General features: G+C 41.8%; 1 protein-coding gene across 1 annotated transcript in view; it reads left to right on the top strand.

Annotated features, from left to right (window-relative positions):
• Positions 1-22,297, top strand: part of Thada (thyroid adenoma associated) — a 321,327-nt gene that overhangs the window by 239,819 nt on the left and 59,211 nt on the right. Inside the window, 1 exon segment of the mRNA XM_013517530.1 lies at positions 774-868. Within this exon segment, the coding sequence (XP_013372984.1) occupies positions 774-868 (95 nt within the window).

Below are 22,297 nucleotides of genomic sequence, written 5' to 3'. Positions count from 1 at the left end.
AAATTAAATTAAATTAAAAAATTGTTTTCTGCTTATTCTTTTGGAGAAAGATTAAAGAGTTTAGTAGTGCATTGAGGTGGCCAGATTGTGGGAAAACTGAAATTCTGTTGCTGAGCACGTACACTGGTACACATCCATATGCCCTAAACTATTGTGCAGATACATTACCACCGCAGTGTTGTCGGCCGCAAGGTGTCTTAATCTGAATTCTGTCCAAAGGGGACAGATAGAGCCATGAAACACAGCAGTCAAAGAAAGTCTTGCTTTTCCTTTTGTATCTAGACCTCCATATCTGGGCTACTTACTGTTTCTACCATGTTCAGAAAGCAAAACAAGCTATTTATTGGAAGAAAACAGTTCTATTTATTGGGAAAAGGATCTCGGCACCTGTCTTAAGTCTGTGGATACTATTTTTCACATATGGGTGTCGTTCTTCTCCAAAGTACTGAATCCGTGATTTTCAAAGCCAAGTGATTGTCTTTCCCAGAAAATTTCTGCCCAGAAGAAAGTTGTCTCTCACTCACAACACACTGTATTTTCAATAAACTAGCTTGGGTCCTTGGGTTTTACTTGTTTTCTGTTGATTTGGAAACAGCGTTGGGTTGATCTGTGAGCCCGCATATAACCCTAGCTTCCGCTAGATGCATTCCGCTGAGTTGCTGAACTTAGGCTGTGCCTGAGCCTCATCATCTGGTGAAAAACCCATTTTCTTCCTGTGATCCAGGCCCTGGGAGAGAAGACATCAGTTCATATTCCGTTCTTTATCTTTCTAGGCAAAATCCATGTTTGGTGACCAGAGCTGTGTATATTGATATTCTCTTCCTGTTGACTTACTGCCTCGACCAACCCACAAAGGGCAACCAGCCAGGTAGGATTCATAGTTAAATCCTATTTTGGATAAAGGTGGTAGGCTTTGAGGTACGGGTGGGGTTTTGAGCAGCTGCACTCCCCGCGCTCACCCTGGTCCCCGGTGGTAAGATGACCCGCGCGTCAGAGCTCAGCAGTGCCGTATGGCTGGCTCCTCCCTAGAAACTCCACGAGGAAGCTGGTCCTTGTTTACTTGGAAGGTTTCCTTGGAATATTTTCCCTTTGATCATCCGGGGAAGAGTGTGAACTCTACTCAGAAACCCTCTGTGTCTCCGAGACCTTGGCTTTTTCCTAGTTTGTGCATTTTCTTCGGAAGGTCTTCCTTTTTGGTGACTGTTCGCTCTGTTCCTCCTGAGGAGATAACCACATACAGTTGATGTATTTTAATCACAATTCATGAAGTGGTTTGTTTTTTTTTTTTTTTAAGGGAGAAGGGCAACTCCAAATAAAATTTTTTGATGTGTTTACATAAGGGGCTGCGGGAAGTGCTCTACATGAGTTCCAGGCCACAGACTGAAATTGATTTTCATCAACACAAACTGGAATGCAGAGTAATGAGCCTGCAACTGGTTAAAATCAGCCTCTTCTAATTGATTAGGCCTGTCTCAAGGAGGCTACGATTACAGTCGAATTCTGAGTGCTAGCAGGCCAGGCCTCTCCTCTGTTACACTGAGTCTGTCAATGATTTGTTGTCTTCGGTAAATACATTCAGGCTGTCAAGGTCCAGCTCTGTCCATATGGAACCCTGTTTCAAATTCAAACCAATTTACAGTGCTTTGCAGGGGGGTGTGGGTGGGGGTTGCAGCTCATCCAGATAGATGTACAAAACTCCTGTGGCCATACAAAGGTAGGACGAACACGCTGGATTTTCCTCTGTTCTACATCCCTTGTATGTATAGCTGTGTACAGATTCAGTGGTATAGGATCATAGAGTTTTATAGCTATAAAACAGACACAGTTTATGTCATTTGTCTTGGCATAATTATAGTGTACCCCTTTTATTCTTGCAAGTGTCCAGGTTTGCACAATGAATTATAAGCCACCCTAGCCATAAGAAACCTCAGTATTGCATCCACTTTAGTTTACACTTGAATCAGCTGAGATCCAGAAATTTTATAAAGAGATTATAAATCATGTTATCAAATAAGTTGTTTTAGATTTCTACCATCTGTGTATTTCAGTTCCAAATTTCACACAGCTTTATAATACAGCATTTACCTGCTTATGTATTTGTAATTTTTTTTTTGGGGGGGGGCGGGTTCCTGGTACCAGGAATCGAACTCATGACCTTGCACTTGCCAGGCAGGCGCTGTGCCGCTGAGCTCAATCCTCAGCCTCCAAATCCCAGCCCCTCTGCTTATGTATTTAAAGGCACTGCTTACAGATCCATCCTCAGGGATCTTAACAGAGTCATGTGGTTAACTGTAATCATCAGTTTATTTGATCTGAGCTTTTCTTGGCTCATTTAGTATCATTATGCCTTGTCTGAAAGGATTAACCCTTGAGTGTTCTAAAATCTTTCTCTTGCCCAACCTCTGTCCTTTACTAGTAAACTGGGCTCTGTGAAGATGACTTTGGCTTTTTTCAGTCATTCTTTCCTTCAGTTTTTTAACATTATTTACAATTTGTACCCCAATTAAATGTGATTATAGGGGTGTGGTGGCTCACCCCTGTAATCCCAGCACTTGGGAGGCTGAGGCAGGAGGATCTTTGTGAGTTCGAGGCCAGCCTGGGCTACAAAGTGAGCTCAAGGCCAGCCTGAACTGCGTAGCAAGACCCTGTCTCAAAAAAATACATAAAAATAAATGTGATTATAGCTATCTTTTGTTACTTGAAGGCATGTGCCACTCCTCAGAATATCCTTACTTTGCAGAGTTAGATGTAAAGTGCCCATGGTGAAAATGGGCCCTCTTATTCTGGAATGATGGCTGTAGCCCTAATGTGTCGTTCTGCACTGTCTGACCAATCACATGTGGCACTTGGCTGTGGTCCAGACCGAGAAGTAAAATACACCAGATTTCAAAAATTCTGCATGAGAAAGAAATGTAAAATTGCTCCAGTAAAATTTGTATTGAATACATTTGGAACGGTAGGCAGTAGTATGTTTGACATCAGGTTAAAATGTAAAATGTACATTTAAAATTACTTTCATCTGTTTCTTTTACTTTTTAAAATGTGACTATTTAGAATGGAAAATTATAAAAAAGAAAAATCAAACTATTATAAAAATATGTGAATTTAACAAATGGAGAGATTTGAAAAGTTGTTAGTGACATTACAGAAAACAAAGTGGTACATAAAAGTAACATAATTGGTAAAGGAAAAAAATTGTCTACTAGAAAATATCAACTGATATTTATTATTTATATTTTACTCCTGTTAGACAGCACTGGTTTTGTCCAGACCTTTGAGAATTGGCCTCCTGAACCATAGACCACATATCTGTGTATGTCTGTATCTTACCTACATGAAGTTGTGTGTTCGTGTAACACATCCACACAAACAGTAATCACAAAGTTTCCTCCTGAGAAAGGACTGGATTGTTAGAACGAACCAGATGTCAAATAAAATGATGATTAAGGTGGATAGCACTCTTTGACATAAAAATAAACCGTGACATTAAAATAGTCAGATTTGCTCTTGTGTGTTTCATAAATTGTTTTCTTTTTGTTTTTTTTCCAGTACCGGGAATTGAACTCATGACCTTGCGCTTGCCAGGCAGGCGCTGTTCCACTGAGCTAAATCCCCAGCCCAGTTATAAATTGTTTTCAAAAGCAGTTTCAGCAGTAGACAAGTATATCACCAAATAAGGAGAAAATTTATTTGGTTGTGTGGATTTCTGTATGTTTTCAAAATAATTATAATTTTGCTTTGTAAGCCATTAAAAGAATGAACCATGTCTTAGATTCTTTGTCACCCAGCTAAGCACATAGCAGACCCTCATTAAATTGATTTGTTATTAACTGATTGATTGAAACATAGTTTTCCTCAGGTTTTGGTTTTGGGTTTGGTTGTCATTTTGCTTTTGGTTTTTGAAACAGGGTCTCACTTTGTAGTTCAGGCTGGTCTTGACCTCATGGTGTAGCCCAGGCTGCCTTAAAGTCAAGGCAGTCTTCCTGCCTCAGCCTCCCAAGTACTGTGTTGCAGGTGTGTACCACCATGCCCAGTCTTAGTTTTTAAAATAGTATGGTTGGTATTAAATTCCAAGTCTTAGGCAGTATGTTGGCCTAAACCCAGCCTGAGCAACTTAACACTTTAGTGAGACCCTGTCTCAAAATAAAAAATTAAAAAAAGGCTGAGAACATAGCTAAATGCAAAGACCCTGGGTTCAATCCCTAGGAGCACAAAAAAAAAATAATAATAAAAGATCCAAGTCATTTTTAAACCCAGGCATCAATCAGATGTAAATTTAGTTTCCGAATTCAAATGGGGTATTTATATCATATGTGTATGTTTATACATATTTATATACCTACATCTGTTATTACCTCACAGACCTTAGAATGGGAGGTATACCATCTGAAGGCAGATCCTTGAGTTTGAATTACAGCTCATTTATTTCATAACTTTAGGCAAGTTATTTAACCTCTTTGAAACACTTTCTTATTTTAAACAAGGCAAACAGTCAAATCTGTATCTCAGAGTAGTTGTCCTTATCCTTATAGAGCCTTATATAAAGAATGTGCTTTGCATGACAGAAAGGAAGTGCTCAGTAAATATTGGCTATTATCATTAGTTGTAAAGCAGGCTCTAAGCCAGTCTCCTGAAACTTGGCAGAATTGTGTTCAAACCTCACATTCGTAATTCTCACATTTTTAAAAGACTTCAGAAATAAAGAAATGCTTGTGCACCTGGCATAAATTGTTAAGCATCCACTTCAGTAAGGATGTTCCAGACCCTCAGCCTGATTTAGAAAAACATCTTTGTTTTTCTCGTTCATTTGGTTTTTCATTCATTCGGGAGACTTTCTAGTACCAGAAATAGTTGAGGACCCGTATCTGGGTGTGAAGCAGAAGACATCTTGGGCTTTAGGTAAGACCAGTACAGGGTGCCGTTCAGGAGGTGTATGGCATGCATTTGAGGCACTGAAGAGGAAGGTCATTTCTGATTGAGAGGACGGGAAGCGCTGTGTGGAGGAGCTGGTAGGGCAGATTTTGATGCTGAGCAGGGATTCACCAAGTGAGCGAGGGGGAGGTCGCTGTTTCCCGCAGAGGGCTAGGCACAGAGCAGTCCAGCCTTCAAAGAACCAGCGCAGGTGTCTGGAGTGTGGGGTTCCAAGCCAGGCAGGAGTGACGAGAAGCGAGCCTAGAGGCCCCAGGTCCAGTCGTCAGGGCCCCATAGGCCAAAGCCTCAGGAGAGTGGACTGGACCCTGTAGTGAGGGAGAGTACTGGAGGATATGAAACAGTGAGATCATGTGGGGATTTTTTTCAATTTCTAGTTTTTATGAGATCATGTTTGTAAAACATGATGATTGCGTTCTCCAGGGGAGTCGGTGCATAGCACAGCTTCACTCTTCCCTCACAGCCCGCTCCTCCCTCCATCTCTTGGCCCCCTCCGCGCTTATAAAAGATTGATCTCCTATTTCCTGCGATCTTTTATTTTGCCCTTCATTTATATTTTGGGTTTCTCATATAAGAGAAACCATGCAATATTTACACTATGTGTCTAATTTACTTCACTTAACATTGTGGTCTTAAGGTGCCTCCATAGATTGTGTGGTTTATAACAAAGCATTTTTTTGTATGTTCTCATCCTTTTGAATTCTCAGGACTCTCATGGAGCCATATTCCTGTTGTCATTCCAAAAAAATGTGACTGAAATTCATTCCTTGAATATCTGAGAGATTTGCCGGGTCACTGTGGTAACTGGGGCTGTGGGGGATAGAGTGGTGGAGCAGACAGGAAGAAACTCGGCCCAAACTGGGGGGAGTGGTGCACACCTATCATCTTAGCACTCAGGAGGCGGAGGCCAGCCTCTGCTACCCAGTGAGTTCAGAGTCAATCTGAACTAGACTTAGTGAGACCCTGTCTCAGAAAAAACAGGCAGCGCAATGCTGAAAACTCGGAAACAGTTGTTCAGAATCGTGGGATTACAGAAGGCTTTCCCCATTATACTTTACTAATTTTATGCAGCATAATTGTTTCATTTGTGTGTGTTTACATACATTTAAACATTAAGTGTGTTGAAATAGGAATCTTGAAAGGAGATAATTATTCCAAAAGAAAGGAAGTGATAATTCCAGGGTAACTTTTCTTTGCCTGGAGGGGAGTCTGCCGGTCCTCACTCGAGCCATGTTCTGTAAGTGACCTTGGAAGGTCGCTCCTATCTCTAGAGTCAGAACCACATATGCAGGGCTGGGGGGCACAATGAGAGAAGCATGATTAGAAAGGCTTAGGGTAATGATGGCTCTGGTATAGTTCAGACTTTTATCTAGGCACTTCCCAATCATTTGAGGTTTCCTCAGCCATTAGCTAGGTTTTAAAAAGTCCAAATCTGGTTTTGTTTGGAGTTTTAAAGTGATTTAAACCACAAGGACTCTCTGGCCCCTGTGCTCTTTTTCCTCTTGAGTCCAGCTGTCAGCATTAGTGTGTGTCAGCTTCCTGCAGGAAGGAAAGTTAGAGTCTCCAGTTGGATTTGGGGGAGAAGAGGAAGAAGTAGTCTGTTACAAGGACCCAAGAGCTGGATTACAGGCCTGGGCAGAGATGTGGAAAGAGCTTTATTTCTAATTTTAAAACCATCGTAAGTTATTTGCTCTCAGATTGGAAATTTTCCATTGAAATATCTATTTACTAAAATTACCTCTGAGGCTTGTCTAAATATTTACCCCTTTTACTCTGAGAGGTAGACTGTCTATTTCTATGTCCATGCCCCTTAAATTTGGGTTTTTTCACAGCTGTGGAGTTGAACATTTTCTTTTACCAAGTATTTAAACAAATCTCTTACCTACTTACTTTCAGATTTCTATTTTAAACTCTCTTGGTGGGTTCTGAGTGAGTTTTCCTTTCCTAGCCTTGTTTTACTAATTTTATGCCAGCTGGTTCTCCTGTAGTCGTAAGTGTATATAATAAAATATGAATCTTACAAAGGATGTGTTGAATCCAAAAGCAGTAAGAAATGACATAGTGATTTCATAGGAGCATTTGAGCTGGCGAGGGTTTGCCATCCCTCTGCCCTTCGTGTGGGTGCTCTTAGAAGGCTCTTCCCCCACCTGTGTGTACAGAGGGTGCCCCTTCTCTCATTTTTAGGAAGCAGTAATTTCCATGTCGTCTTGCTTACACGAGGTAATAATCGTGACCCATGCTCACTGAGCACTTACCTCCTGGCCAGCCGTTTTGTGTGCTTTAGTGAAGGTGACGCTAGTGTTCCTTCAGTTCCGCGATGAGGATACCGAAGCAGGAGAACTGCCGGTGTTGTGTGTGTACTAAGGGGCTGGCCTGAGAGGTTAGCCAAAGCCCAGGTGGGGACGGCCATCACCCTCTCAGGGAAAGGACCCCAGAACCTCTTTGTGGATCTGCCCTTCCAGGCTTTTGCCCCTTCCTACAGAGCCTCTGGGCCTCCAAGAGGGATCCCCTTGTAGGAGATTTTACGGGGCTTTTCCTGCCCGCATTGCTGTTTCCCACACCGAGGGTGTGTGCAGTAATCCGAGAGAGCAGGCCGGCCAGAGCACGTTACTAGAAAGGACGACTCCCCAGGCAGCCACCTGCCCTTCTCCCTTTGAAGGTGGACCCACCACCACACCGAGCACTGCCCATACCAGGCTGCTGGAACTGCGCTTTGTGGTTTCTTTGTTAGTTGGGATTTATAGTTCAGATCTCATCACCTTGCCAAGTGCAATAAACCTTTTGCTTTCACTGGAAAGTAACTTTGTATTTTTCTTCTAAATGCCTTAAAAGTGACTAGCGTGTGAGAATGAAGTCAGAATCGCTGATTGTCTAAATGCCCAGGCCGTGCACATTTGCCGGTAGAAGAATGGAAGACAGGCTCTCCTTGATGACTGCTGGGATTTACGTCCTGGAAGTTAGGTAATGCAAGCCCTCCTGCAGGCCTGCTTAGATGTTGATGGTGGTTAAATGGTAAAATCTGTGAGAAGTGTTCAACAATGCCTTGTGTTTGTACTGCCTAGAACATGAATAATCTATGTGTGACATGAATAAATATAAGGTCAGTGATTTTTATGACATATTAACTTCCTTTACTTAAGTTCTTGGGAAATAAAACCAAACAATTACAGAGAATGAAAACATTGGCAACTTACAAACACCTGCCTTGGTTGTTTGGTCTAATTAGGTTAAATTTAACCAATTCCATCTGAACAAATTGAAAACAACTCTTATCTGTTCCTCGGTCACGCACTTTTATCGGTGATGGATGCAGATGTGTTTAATACAGCACAGTTGGTGTGAGTCTCTTAGCTCTGGAGGAGAGATAAAAGGGAATTTAGAAAAGATTTTCAGAGTCTTCTGGGGTCTTTGTATTTTGGGGCCTGCGGCTATGAAATTGGGGGATAGGGACGGGCCTTGTTAATAAATTAGTGAGTTTTTCTCTGAAACACTAGGCCTGTCGCTTAAACTTTGCCAAAAGTTACCTTTCCCAGGGAACATTGAGCTCCTACAATAAGCAGATGACTTGGGGCTGACTTTGGGAAGTCAGAACAATACAGGGTGTTATTACCTTGCTAGGTTAATGTGGTGTTTATGGCTTGTTAATTCCAAGCCTGTGCTGAGTACACTTGTCTGAAATTCTTACGGTTTTAGAGGTTGGAGAACATTTAATCACTAGGGAGAGAGGAAACCGTAGCAATTGAGTGACTTGCCCAAGGTCACACAGCTGAAATGGCTGAGCTTTCCTAGCTCCTGGTTCAGCTGCCCTTTTGATGACCCAAGGGAAAGGACTGGTCCATGAGCATTGTATTAGTGTCTTTTTTTTTTTTCCTTGTTTTTTTTTTCCAGTACCAGGAATCGAACTCACAACCTTGCACTTGCCAGGCAGGCGCTGTGCCGCTGAGCTAAATCCCCAGCCCCTGTGTTAGTGTCTTTATCTGTCCTGAAACCTGACCAAGGACGTCTGCTACCCCTGGAGTAAAATTCTATTCAAATAAGCAGCCAGGGTCTCAGAACATTGTGAGTTCAGTGTTTCTGTGTTCGCGCCTCTCCCTTTTTAGTCCTTCGTCACAGATAATCTGAGACTGGCTGCCTGTGTCGAATTACATTGTTACGCCATAGCTTTTCACAGTCGGTTCTGGATGTTCAGGATAAATGCAGTCATATCTTTGTGGCCCTTCATGGCTGAGTCCCTTCACATAACAGTGTTTTCAGGGCTCATCTGTGTTGCAGCATGGCTAAGCAGTCTTTCACCATGAGGCCAGCATTTTATTTATCCACTTATCAACTAATGGATATTTTTGTTTGCTTATACTTTTTAGCTCTTCTGAATAATGCTATGAAAATTCTTGTGAGAGCTGTGTTTTTTACTTCTTCTGGGCATTTACCTAGGAGTATCATTGTTAAGCCATATGCCAACTCTAAATTTAACTTGTTGAGGAATTGGTAAACTGTCTCCAAAGACTGCACCATCTTACATGTATGAAGTTTCCAGTTTCCCCACATCCTTGTCTGCACTTGTTATTGTCATCTGCTTTGTTTTAGCCATCCTATCCTAATATCTATGAAGTTGTATCCCATTGTATTTTTGGTGTGCATCCTCTAATAACCAGCGACATTGAGCATTTGTTTTTATTGTTGTTTTTGTCTCATCATGTAGCCTAGGCTGGCCTTAAATTCACTAAGTAGCCCAGGCTGGCCTTGAACTCTCAGAGATCTCCTGTCTCAGCCCCCTGAGTGCTAGGAACACTGGTATGCAACACCACATCCAGCTCACTGAGCATCTTTTGTGGTGCTGGTTGATCATTTGTACATCTTTAGAGAAATGTCTTTTTACTTACCTTTTTTTTCCCCTTTTTGGTCTTGGGGATCAGACTCAAAGCTTCTTCTTACCAAACTACATCTGAGTCTTTTTTTTATGTTTTATTTTGAGGCAGTCTCACTAAGTTGCCCAGGCCGTGCTTAAACTTGTGATCTTTCTGTCTCAGCCTCGCAGAGTACAGATGGGTGCCACGACACCAACTGTCTGTTTACGTCCTTTGCCCAATTTTTAGTTGGGTTGTCTTTATTCTTGAGTTGTAAGTGTTCTTTACATCGGCTGGATTTTAATCCTTTGTAAACGGTACACTTTGCAAGTATTTTTTCCTGTTCTGGGGTTGCCTTATCACTTTGCTTGACAATGTCCTTTGATGGATAAAAGTTTCAGGGGTTTTGTTATTTTGTTTTGTTGTTGTACTGGGGATTGAACCTGGGGCCTTCACACTAAGCTACATCTTAAGGGCTTTTAATTTTTTATTTTTAGACAAGGTCTCACAAAATCACTAAGCTGGGCTCAAACTTGCAATTTTCCTGACTCAGCCTCCAGAATGCTCCCAGGGATTACAAGCATGCACCGTTATACCTGGCTCAGTTCTTCAGAGTTTTCTTGGTTTTTGAGACAGTCTCACTGTGTAGTTCAGGCTGGCCATGAACTCACTGTATACTTCAAGCTGGCTTTGAACTCACTATGTATCCCAGGCTGGCCTCAAATTTACAGAATTCCTCCTGCCTCAGTCCCTCAAGTGCTGAGAGCACTGATGTATTCCACCATACCCAGCTAAGTTTTGGGTTTTGATAAAATCCAGAGTATCTCTTTTTTCTTTTTTTGCTGCATATTTGATGTCATATCTAAGAACTGCTGCCTAATCCAAGGTCACAAAGATTTGCACCCATGTTTTCTTTTAAAGATTTTATAGTTTTAGCTCTTAAATCTGTAATTATTTTGGATAAATATTTAGATTTCTATGAGGACAAGTTTCTTTTTTTTCTGGATTTTTTTCTGGTATGGGGAATTGAACTCTCGACCTTGTTCTTCCAGACAGGTGCTGTGCCGCTGAGCTACATCTTTTTGGAACTGACTATCCATTTATCTCAACATTGTATGTTCAAAATTCTCCTTTTCACGGGCTGGAGATTTAGCTCAGCAGCACAGTGCCTGCCTGGCAAGCGCAAGGTCATGAGTTTGATTCTCAGTACCGGAAGAAAAACAAAATTCTCCTTTTCTTATATGGGCTTGGTGGCGCATGCCTGTGGTCTCAGCACTGGGGAGGCTGAGGCAAGAGGATCACTGGGAGTTTGAAGCCTGCCTTGCAATACAGTGAATTCAAAACCAGCCTGAACTACATAGTGAGACCCTGTCACACAAAAAAAGACTCTTTTCCTTATTGTTTTCACACTCTGGTCAAAAAAATCAGTTGACCATAAATTATGAGTTTATGTCTGGATTCTTAATTCTATTCCTTTTTTTTTTTCTTTGAGACAGGGTTTTGGTACACAGTTCAGACTGGCCTTGAACTCACTTTGTAGCCTAGGCTAGGCTTGAATTCACAATACTCCTGCCTCCGCCTCCTGAGTGCTGGGATTACAGGTGTGCGCCACCATGCCTGGCTAATTCTCTTCCATTGATCTGTTTATCTGTTCTTAAACCAGAGCACACTGTTTTGATTACTCGTGCTTTGTAATAATTTCAAATTAGAGTATGGGAATTTTCCAACTTGGTTCCTTTTTAAGTTTTAGCTATTGTGGGTTCCTCACATTTTATATGACATTTAGATCAATTTATCAGTTTTTAACCAAAAAAGGGAGGGGGGACAGAAAGGGGGAGTCAGCTGGGATTTCACAAGGATTTCATTAATCTGTAGCTGAGTTGGAAAAGTATTACTATCATAACATTAGTGTGTTTTCAGATCCATGAACTCAGGATTCCATTTATTTCAGGATCTCTTCCATTTCTTTCAGTGATGTTTTTATAGTTTCCAGTATAAATGTCATGCATAACTTTCATGTGTTGATTTTTATCCTGCAACTTTATTGAGCTTTTATTAGCTCTGATAGGTTTTTTTTGGTGGACTCTGAGTTTTCTGTGTACAAGATTATATCATTTGAAATAGAGAAAGTTTTACTGCTTCTTCTCTAATCTGGATATCTTTTAATTTGTTTTTCTTGCCTAATTGCTCTGGCTAGAACCTCTAATACAGTGTTAACTAGAAATGGTAAGAGGGGACATATCTATCTTATTCTACATCTTAGAGATCTAACTGTGATGTTAGCTGTGGATTTTGTAGGTTGAAGAAATTCTCTTCTTTTCTACTTTGTTGAAGTTGTTTATTGGTTTTTTTCCAGTACATGGGACTGAAACCAGAGCCTTCACACTGAGCTATAGCCCAAATCCTTTTTTAATTGCACCCTTGGAGAATAAGACTAATATTGTCATGAAGGCATGTAATAGTGGGTCTACCTGATAGACTCATTTATTCTTAGGATAGTTCTAATGCTGAATTATTAATTTTAATTTCATGAGTTTTATTATATTAAATAATGAGTACTTAATGGAAAAAAATCACAAAAATATACTTTTGAGGTATAATATTTATTGAGTGTTTATAAAAAAAAGCATCAACATTTTCAACATCGACTGGTTTTAGTGTACAGAGTCTCAAAAAGAACATCAGAAATAAATTCCTGTATGAGCTACAATGGAGATACCAATAGCACACTACAAAAAAATAACCTTTACTTCATTTATCACACCTAAGGCAGTGTGCACACCTGACAACAGCACGTTCCACACACATGCATCGCTTACACTGACAGCACATGCCTTTTGCTTTCCTGGCCTTTTTTTGTAGGACATACTTGACACGTCAGTGGTCTTGCTGTGTTGTCTGGAGGTTCTTATTAGATCATGCAGTGTGTAGTTGACAGGAACACTAAATATCAATACAGTAAATTATTACATTCTTAACATGTATTGTGCATGTAGAGTAGACATTAGCATTTGCACATCAGCTGTGTACTTGCTTACAGAACCTAAAAGATAACCTCAGAAAGAAACCCATGTGAACTACAGTATGAACACAAACAAAAGTCTACCACAGAAGTAAGCTTTGCTTCAACTGCCGCACCCAAGGCAGCCTTCACACACGGCAACTGCACGTTCCATACACAGATATCACGTACACACGTGTGCTTCGTTTGCCTGTACTTTTTGTAGGGCACAGTTTTCCTGTACTTTCTTGTGGGTAAAGTTGACATCTTTTTTGTTTTCCTGCTGCTGTAGTAGGTCTTTGTGATGCTGCGCCTGCCTGCTCACCTGTCAGCTCACCAGTGTGCTCCACAATTTTTTTGTGTAGTTCCCCAGGCAGAAACATTTTGTTTCTCCTCTGCTGTAAATGGTCTCTAATGAGCTCCAGTCCCAATCCTCTAAGAAAATTTCTCTGTGATATTTTGCACTTGTTATTTTCTTTGTAAACTATCAATTTATGCCATACATGTTTAGGATCGAGTAAAACACAACCATTGGCCAATGCTTTGTGTTACAAGTGACATCATAGTTGCTGCATAACTCAACAGCATCGACTCCACTTTCAATTTTGTTGTTGAAAGTTTCCATCTCAGGCTCCCGTTTCGTTGAGGTTTCTCTATCAGTATTTCCATCATGGTGCAATGTTGACATTAGCAGTACCAGTTTTCTTTTCTTTGCCACTTATGAGGCCAGTGTTAAATCTTTCTGAAACCCAGAGATTGCACTGTACAATTCTCTGGGTTTTTTTTGTTTTTGTTTTTGTTTTTGTGGTACCAGGGATAGAACTCATGACCTTGCTTTTGCCAGGCAGGCGCTTATGCCACTGAGCTATATCCCCAGCCCCCTCAATTCTCTGTTTTGAAATTGTAACATTTTCATTTTGAATTTCTGCTTTGCTCCTGTGTTGTACAGTTCCTGCGCTGGTCAATTTGTGTTCCGGAAGCAAATGTAGCATCAATTGCAAACCGGTAAACCAATTGTTGCATGTCACATTCCAATTAGTTTGGGAGATGGCAATGAGTCTGTTCACAACATCATTCGGTTTATTACTGTATGAATAAGGACCTGGTGGCTGAGCTCCAGGAGAAATGTCTAAACTGAAAGAATAGTAAGCCTTCCCATCTACAAGGGCGTACATTTTTATGCCGCATACTGACCCATCACTTTTTAAGTCTTTTACATTCCTGTGATCACTGTGAGAAATCTCTGCTAAGTGCAGAGTGCTTTCAGTTCAGCTAGTGAGGTATCCTAATAAATACATTTCTTACTATGGCTACTGGTCATACAGAATGTTTTCCTTGCATTTCAGCCTGTGTGTATTTCACAGCATCTTGTAGCGTTTCATCCGCTACAGTTTCCAACGTTGAAGGGCAGTGCTGGCCTTCTGTCCAATCTGTTTCACCCCTGCCAAGACCTTAACTATATTTTGGGGCCTAGTTCTAACACTGGATCACTCCATTTGGTTGTGTGGCCCTTTAGCATTTCGAGTAGTCAAATATGTTCTCATGTCGCCATTTTCTTCGTCGTCTGAATAGCGAAGGTCCACTTTCCCTGTGTCTGTATCATTTGGTACTTGCTCCACTTCGCTGTCACAGGGACTTTGACTCACGTGACCACTGTCAAAGTTATTGTCGTCATCATCATCATCGTCGTCCACTCACATCACTCTTCTCTTATGAAGGGATGTATTGTACTTTAACGCATCATCTTCATCATCCATGCATGAGTAAATCTGGTGATTCATTTTGACCTCCTGCAAAACTTGCAAATCCAGTTTTTCAGGTGCCATTGTACTGAATTGTGCTACTTCTATCAGAAATACCAAAAGAAAAAAAAAAATTTTTTTTTTTTAAACAAATCCTGGAGTGGTGTGGGTCTATTGGGCCCTCTGTGATGCTTAGGTAAGCATAAGCAAAATCAGTTCAATGGAGCATAAAGGTGGTCAATTATAGCAAAAGAGAATAGACTAAGACACCCAAACATTGGCTTAGCAGCCCTGTTGCCTGTCCTGTATGTGATAACCATTCCTTTCTTTGTTCTTGCTGTCATTTTAATGTTTTCCCCAAATGTTAGATTTTTCCTTTCTTGTAACATGAGCGTTCGCAAAGTTTTAGTGTAACCTTCACCCTATTCTCTGAGGGTGTTATCTCCACTTCATAGTTGAAGAACCAAGAGGTATCAACACAGTGTGGTGGAAGTAGCCTCTGCTTCTGTAGGAATTGCCCTTGAACTGTAAACAACTAGAAAATTAGAGAAGATGTATAAAATAATTGTGTTTGACCTCTAGACATTGGCAGTGCTGGACTGAAGAGGGGAAAAAAAAAACAGGTACACCTTATGATTGCCTCAGACACTGCTGAGAGATCACTTCTAAGCCCCAGTGCAGAGAGGAGGGGTCTGACTCAGTTGAAATTATACAATGGTGAGAGTAGATTTGGGAAGACTGAGGCAGTTGGAGCTGGTGTGTCACAACACTGGACAGAAGGAATCTATGAAGTGAGAGAAACTAGGCCATCTGTACATCAGTAGGTCAAGGGACCCCTTCACTCTTTCAGCGGAATGGGGTGAAATTTTATGAAATGCAGAGAAAAAACACAAATGCAATGAAGTGAGCCGTTCCTGAAGCTCACACAGGCTCACAGAAGTCCTCCCACCCAGAGCAGAGATTTTGTAGAACATAGGGCACCTTGCAGAGACCTCAGGTGGGTATTGCCCTGTTAGTGGAGCAGAATGTGCCCTAAATCTAAGGCTGCTCTATAGACTGGACCACAGAGCAAAGCTTAAAAGCAAGTTTTGGAAGAGTCCAATTGACACCAACCTGTTAACTGTGTGCCAAAACAAACTCCAACACTTTAAAGGAATAAAACCAAACCCCCAAGAACATAAAACTAACACTGCTGGCATCCAATAAAAAATTACCAGCATGCAACGAAGTAGGAAAACATGATCCATAACTCAGAGAAAAATTAATAGAATAAAAACTAACAGATTCAGCCAGGCGTGGTGCATGCCTATAATCCCAGCACTCAGGAGGCTGAGGCAGGGGGATCATTGTGAGTTCGAGGCCAGCCTGGGCTACAAAGTGAGCTCAAGGCCAGCCTGAACTGCACAGCGAGACCCTGTCTCACAAAGACAAAAAAAAAAAAAAAACTAATAGATCCAGAGAATGTAATTAGAAATAAGGATATAAAGAGCTATTATAAACATGCTACACATGCTCAAGAATCTAAAGGAAAACTGAATGTGAAGAGAAATATGGAAGATCTAAAAAGTACACAAATGAAATTCCTAGAGATGAACAACATACTGTGAAATTAAAAAATACACTGAATGGATTTAATAGGTCAGATAATGTAAAAAAAGATTGGTAAATTCTGAGACAGAAGGGAAGCACAGATTAAAAAAGGAAATCCAAAGCATCAGTGACCCATCAGACAACTTCTGGTGACCTAATTTATGAAAATAGAATTCCTAAAAGAGAAGAAACAAGGAAAGGAATAGAAAAAATATTCAAAGAAATACTGGTGGTAGAACAACTAGATATCTATATGCAGAAACCAAAAAGAGTACTTTACCTTTATCTCATGACATACAGAATTATAAATATATGCTCTTTAAAAGATACTGTTCAGAAAACAAAAGGGAAAAATTATCTGCAAAGTATAACTTGTATAAAGAGCAAAGAACTTTTGTAATTCAAAGACAACTCAATTTAAAAGAGAACTGTGCAAAAGATTTGAATAGACACATTATTAAAAAAAGACACACATAGGCAAACACAACAGATGAAAAGATGATCAGTGAAATCAGTCTTTAGGGAAATGCAGGTTTAAAATCATTAGATACCACTGCATAACCAGCAGAATGTGGAGCAACTGGACCTCTCATGCATTGCTGGAGGGAATTAATGCAAATTGGGAAGTCCGTTTTGTAAATGTTAAAGATTAAGTTTCTTGTAACACTAAACTACCCTTACTACATGGCCCAGGAAAGCCCTTCATGGGATTTTACTCAGGAGAAATCAAAACATCTGACCCAAAACTTCTTTGTGAATGTTCAGAGCTGCATTATTGACAATCTCCAAACAATGGAAACACCTCAAATGTTTATCAAATGGTGAATTAGGGTAAACAAACTATATATACAATGGAATAGCACTCAGAAATTAAAAGCTATGATTTACACTGTATCAACAGAATAAAGGCCAAAAATAACATGATCATCCCAACAGACACAGGAGAAATAACTGTCAAAATTTGATAGGCTTTTATAATAAAAATACTCAAAGCTATGGTGGCACACCCTACACTATCAGCACTTGGGAGCTGAGGAACAACCAGAAGTTTAAAATCAGCCTAGGTTGCTGGGCGTGGTGGCACACACCTGTAATCCCAGCACTCAGGAGGCTGAGGCAGGAGGATCATTGTGAGTTCAAGGCCAGCCTGGGCTACAAAGTGAGCTCAAGATCAGCCTGAACTGCATAGTGAGACCCTGTCTCAAAAAGACAAAAATAAAGAAATAAAATAAAATCAGCCTGGGCAACTTAGTAACTCAGTGAAGCCTTACTTAAATGTATAAGCCTGGGTCAAGGGGACACATTCCTTACTTCTCTACTGTAAATCTGTACTTCAGGTATAGTAGCTGGCTATGTCTCAGTACCATTCCCTGAGGGATATAAGTGGTAATCTATGTGTTTAGTGAATTGGTATCATGAATGGCAAGGAATGTGCATGTGTACAAAAGTGTCAAAACAGGATTTGGACTCACCTTTATGCTCCATCGAACTGGTTTTGCATATGTTTTGCATATGCACTTGGGAGGCTGAGGCAGGAGGATCGTTGCTAATTTGAGACCAGCCTAGGCTACAAAGTGAGCTCAAGGTCAGCCTGAACTGCATAGGGAGACTCTGTCTCAAAAAGACAAAAAAAAAAAAAAAGTATGTCCTACAAAAAGGCCAAGAAAAAAAAAAGGCCAAGAAGGCAAAAGTCCTGTGCTGTCAGTGTAAGTGATGCATGTGTGTGGAAGATGCAAGTGTGTGGAATGTGCTGTCATGTGTGCAGACTGCCTTAGGTGTGATAAACGAAGTAAAGGTAATTTTTTGTAGAGTGCTATTGATATCTTCCATGTAGCTCATACAGGAATTTATTTCTGATGTTCTTTTTGAGAGTTTGTACACCAAAACCAGTCGATATTGAAAATGTTGATACTTTTTTTATAAACAATAAGTATTACACCTCAAAAGTATATTTTTGTGATTTTTTCCGTTAAGTACTCACTGTTTAATATAATAAAACTCATGAAATTAAAATTAATAATTCAGCATTAGAACTGTTCTGAAGAATAAACTTGGGTCTATCAGATAGACCCACTGGAGGCTGGGGATTTGGCTCAGCATCATAGCGCCTGCCTGGCAAGCGCAAGGTCGTGAGTTCGATTCCTGGTACTGGGAAAAAATAAAATAAAATTTTATATATATATATATATATATATATATATATATATATATTTAAAAAACAGATAGACCCACTGTTACATGCCCTCATGATAAGATCAGTCTTATGCTCCAAGGGCTACATGGGGCAGCTAAAGTGTCATAGTGCAGAAATTTCTGATTTCCAGCCCTTTCCTTCGGAGCAGTTCACTGAAGGAAACGGAAACAGAACATGCAGAGAAGAACTCCGTTTGTGTCTTTGGGTTGTCCTGTGTTTATGGTCCATGTTTCCTGACCCCCTCCCGCCCCCCCACACACACTGGGCAAAGGCCGGGATGGAATGGTGGGTGGAGGCAAGAAGTAAAAACTGTTGCTCCCTCCCTGTGACTGGTGAGCTCGTCTTTAGCCTACCCAGGTCCCTTTAGTGCTCTTCTGACTGGCTGTCTCCCAAGACAGAAAGGCTGTGCTTTTATTTTGGGGGTTGATAAGACAGGGTTCAAATAAATGGTGCTCTCAGCAGCACTTTCTCCTTCCATTGTGGCAGATAAGCATTTCAGCCCTGACAACACAGGGCTCTGGGGCCAGGCTGGTGGCAGGGGCGAAGAGGGAGTCCTTTCAGAGGGGTGTAATGGAGTCCATGCCCATGTTAGCAGCCGTGAAAGGGGTTCTGAGAACTAGAAACACAGACAGGGCCAGGTGGAGGGAAGGCAGGCTGGAGATCGTCTTGCAGCTCGGTGGCCGCGTTTGTAACTGGAAGGGCCCCTGGGGTCACGATTACAGTTTACTGGGAGGGGTGGAAGATTAAATAGAAGAATGGAATTTCCCTTCGATAAAGGCAGGCCAAGATTTATTAAACCCGTTGATTTTTGTTGTTGTAGTTCCTATGGTTTCCTCTTCTCTACAGATAGAACTTTTTACTGAGAAATTGCATAACAAGACATTAAGATTCGCAGAGAGTACAAGTATCAGCAGTAGTTATTTTTAGAACCAGTTTATGAACCATTTTAGATAAGGACTTTTGTTGAATCTTATTGCAGATCTCTTTGACCAGAGCTGTAATTCTTTGAAATAGAAAAAAAAAACCAGTATTGCAAGGGAAATATGCTTTGGATTTTCTCACCCCTTGCTTTGTGAAGTAGGGTAGAGACACAGAGAGAGAGGGAGGACAGAGGAAACTTCAATCAGGTTTTTTTCTGTAAACTCTGCTTGACCTAGTGGCATCGAGAATTCAGAACCTTGCAGTATATGAAGGACAAATCCATTCATTTGAGACAGGGACCGTCATGTCAAGTTCGGGCAGAGTAAAGAGCCTCCAGGGCCCTGACGGGTGAGCTCCAGAGTGGCACAGTCAGTCTCACCCTATTTGCACGTTGTCCACGTGTGTGACCAGCTTCACAGCTGTGGAACTTCCTTGTCATTTGGTGGGCCTTTCAGTCCTGAGGAGCTCGCTCCCCATTCCTGATATGGACTGACACTTGTGAGTAGAATAAGTTCACTGTGACTCCCGGGGTTCTTCCCCCCGCCCCCCAGCCATCTCTGCTGGAACCAAGACAGTGCTGTTGCGCCGCGCCTTGCACTCTTTCCTTCTTGCCCTTTTTCTTTCGGCCAGTTCAGCGCAAGGCTGCCAGGCCGCCTCGATGAGTGTGACCTAGCTGAAGACCCAGAGCTGCATAACGTGGGCTCTGTGGTTGGGCGCTAGGTGAAAGGGTTGACTTGTGTTGAGGGGCTGTGGTACACGGAGACAAACTGCAGTACACACTAGAGCTATACCCCTTCAGGGAGGCGAGGTGTTTACACCTCAGAGGCGCAGAGACTCCTCTGAGTGTGTGAGGTCCTTGCACAGTTTGCAAGTCTGATTGGGGGAGCTCTGCCCCAGGCTCTGAGTCAGAAACCCTGAGAGCCCCTGGTCTGAGGGGATAGTACCACCACAGCCAGGCCATTGCTCACTGGGGGGAAGGCGAGGGGAGACCACCCCCTCTTTCAGATGTGCTCTGCATCCCCCCCTCTTTTCACCTGTCGGCCTCTCATTAATTTCACTCAAGTTCATTGCTATTATGTTTAACCCCACTATAGCCATAGTGGTATAGTAAGGACATCACCCACACTTTTTTCACAATGCTCTTATTAAAGCTATTTAGATTAGCATGCACCTTTTAAAAATTATATTGATTAATAGCCAGACATGGAGGTATATGCCCGTAAACCCAGCATTCAGGAGGCTGAGTCAGGAGCATGGTGATTTCAAGGCCGGCCAGGAATCCATAGCAAAACCCTGTTGCAAAACAAAGCAAAAACTGTATTGATCCTATGGAAGAAATTGTGACAGACCTGTATGAGTGGCTCAGGTGATCCAGAGCGAATGGCCCACATCTGCCCCTTGGGAGCCATTCTTCCTCCAGGACTTAGGGTCCTCCCGCACAGCCTGGTGGGTGTTAGCCTCCCAGCCAGCCTGCTGGTTAGGGAATGGCCACTTTGCCATGCGAGGTCAACACTGCTGTCTTGTAAGCAGAACACTGTCGGCTCCTAGCTCCAGGGCACCACGCACTGCCCAGTGGCACGCAGGAGGTCCGAGGGTGCGGTGTGCGTGCCGCCGCGTTCCTCCTGCAGACACGCCTGGCTGTGTGAGCCGCTCCCTGCTTCCCTCCTGGGACTCTCTGGTCGTGGGCATCATGGGTGCAGACAGACTCAGGAAGCTTTGTCAGGGCCTCCAAAACTGCTGTCCCCAGTCTTGCTCCCGGGGGAAATTTTTACGAGCTCATGGCGCAATGAAACTATAGCATAATGGTGCTACCACAAATTTTTCTTTTTTTTATTTTTTGCCTTTTTGAGGCAGGGTCTCGCTGTGCAGTTCAGGCTGGTCTTTAGCTCACTTTGTAGCCCAGGCTGGTCTTGAACTCGCAACAATCCTCCTGCCTCAGCTTCCTGAGTGCTGGGATTACAGGCATGTGCCACCATGCCTGGCCAAATTTTTCTTAAAGCCAATAAAAAAAAAAAAGAATTGACCTTTACAGTGATGTTCCTTTTCCATTTCCTCTGTTTTGAGCGATAAAATAACCTTTCTTTCTGAAAAGAGTGATTTTTAACATCCTTACTTTGCAAAATAAAAACTTGGCAACTTATACCTGCCTGCCACATTATTTGTGACATTTTATTGGGAATTATTTTTCCAGTGATCCAGGATATAACTCAGCAGGAGGCATTGTCTGTCCATGAGAATCCAGCCAGTAAGCCATTCTCTCTCTTTCTTTATTTTAAAAAGAGGAGAAAAAAGAAAAACAAAATAACAACAACAGAGACAAAAACAAAACAACACAAAAACAATAAAAACAATACAGAATTTCAAAATAAGACAATAGGAAATTAACAATGGTTATTACATATTGTTATCTTCAGCAGAGTTGCTCAGATCTAAGCTACTCTCTTGAAGGCCAGAAATACACTTGTCTGAAGAAGAAAAAAAAATTTCTGGAATTGAAATCAGATTAGATGTCTACAGCCAGTCACACTTAGTGATCAAGTACGTGTGACTGGTGGGAACTTTCCCAACGAGGAAGGCTCGGAAAAGCTCCAGCTGGTAAGCATTTGCAGAACTCATCCTAGCGTGTGAGAGGCTACATAGTGAGTTGAGGGCCACCCCGAACTACATAGCAAGACCCTATCTCAAAAAACAAACAAGCAAACAAATAAAAAAGATGATAAGTAGAAGAGTTAAGGTTTAAAAATTACTGCCTAGAGAGGAGAGAGCAACTACACTTTAGACGAAGGAACTAATGTCAGTTCTTTGTGTTCTACGGACAAAAGGGACTCATCACAATGACAGTGTCTCACCTGCCGATGTAGACTTTGAGCTGCATGCGACACCGTGGGCCACAAGCCCTTCACCAGGGAGATCCCGTTGTGGAGCCCTTTGATGCGGCTCCCTGCAGCTAGCGGCTGTGGCTGCCAGTCCCAGCTGTACACTAGAAAGACCCGGGTCACTGTATAGCCTGACTCCTAGGACTCACTCGAGAGATGTGACCAAGTATCCCTTGGCAGAAGTGTTTCTAAACCTCTTA

The sequence above is a fragment of the Chinchilla lanigera genome, unplaced genomic scaffold (assembly GCF_000276665.1).
Source record: "Chinchilla lanigera isolate Chin_1 unplaced genomic scaffold, ChiLan1.0 scaffold00040, whole genome shotgun sequence".
Taxonomy (NCBI): domain Eukaryota; kingdom Metazoa; phylum Chordata; class Mammalia; order Rodentia; family Chinchillidae; genus Chinchilla; species Chinchilla lanigera.
This window is presented reverse-complemented; position numbering and strand designations above follow the sequence as displayed.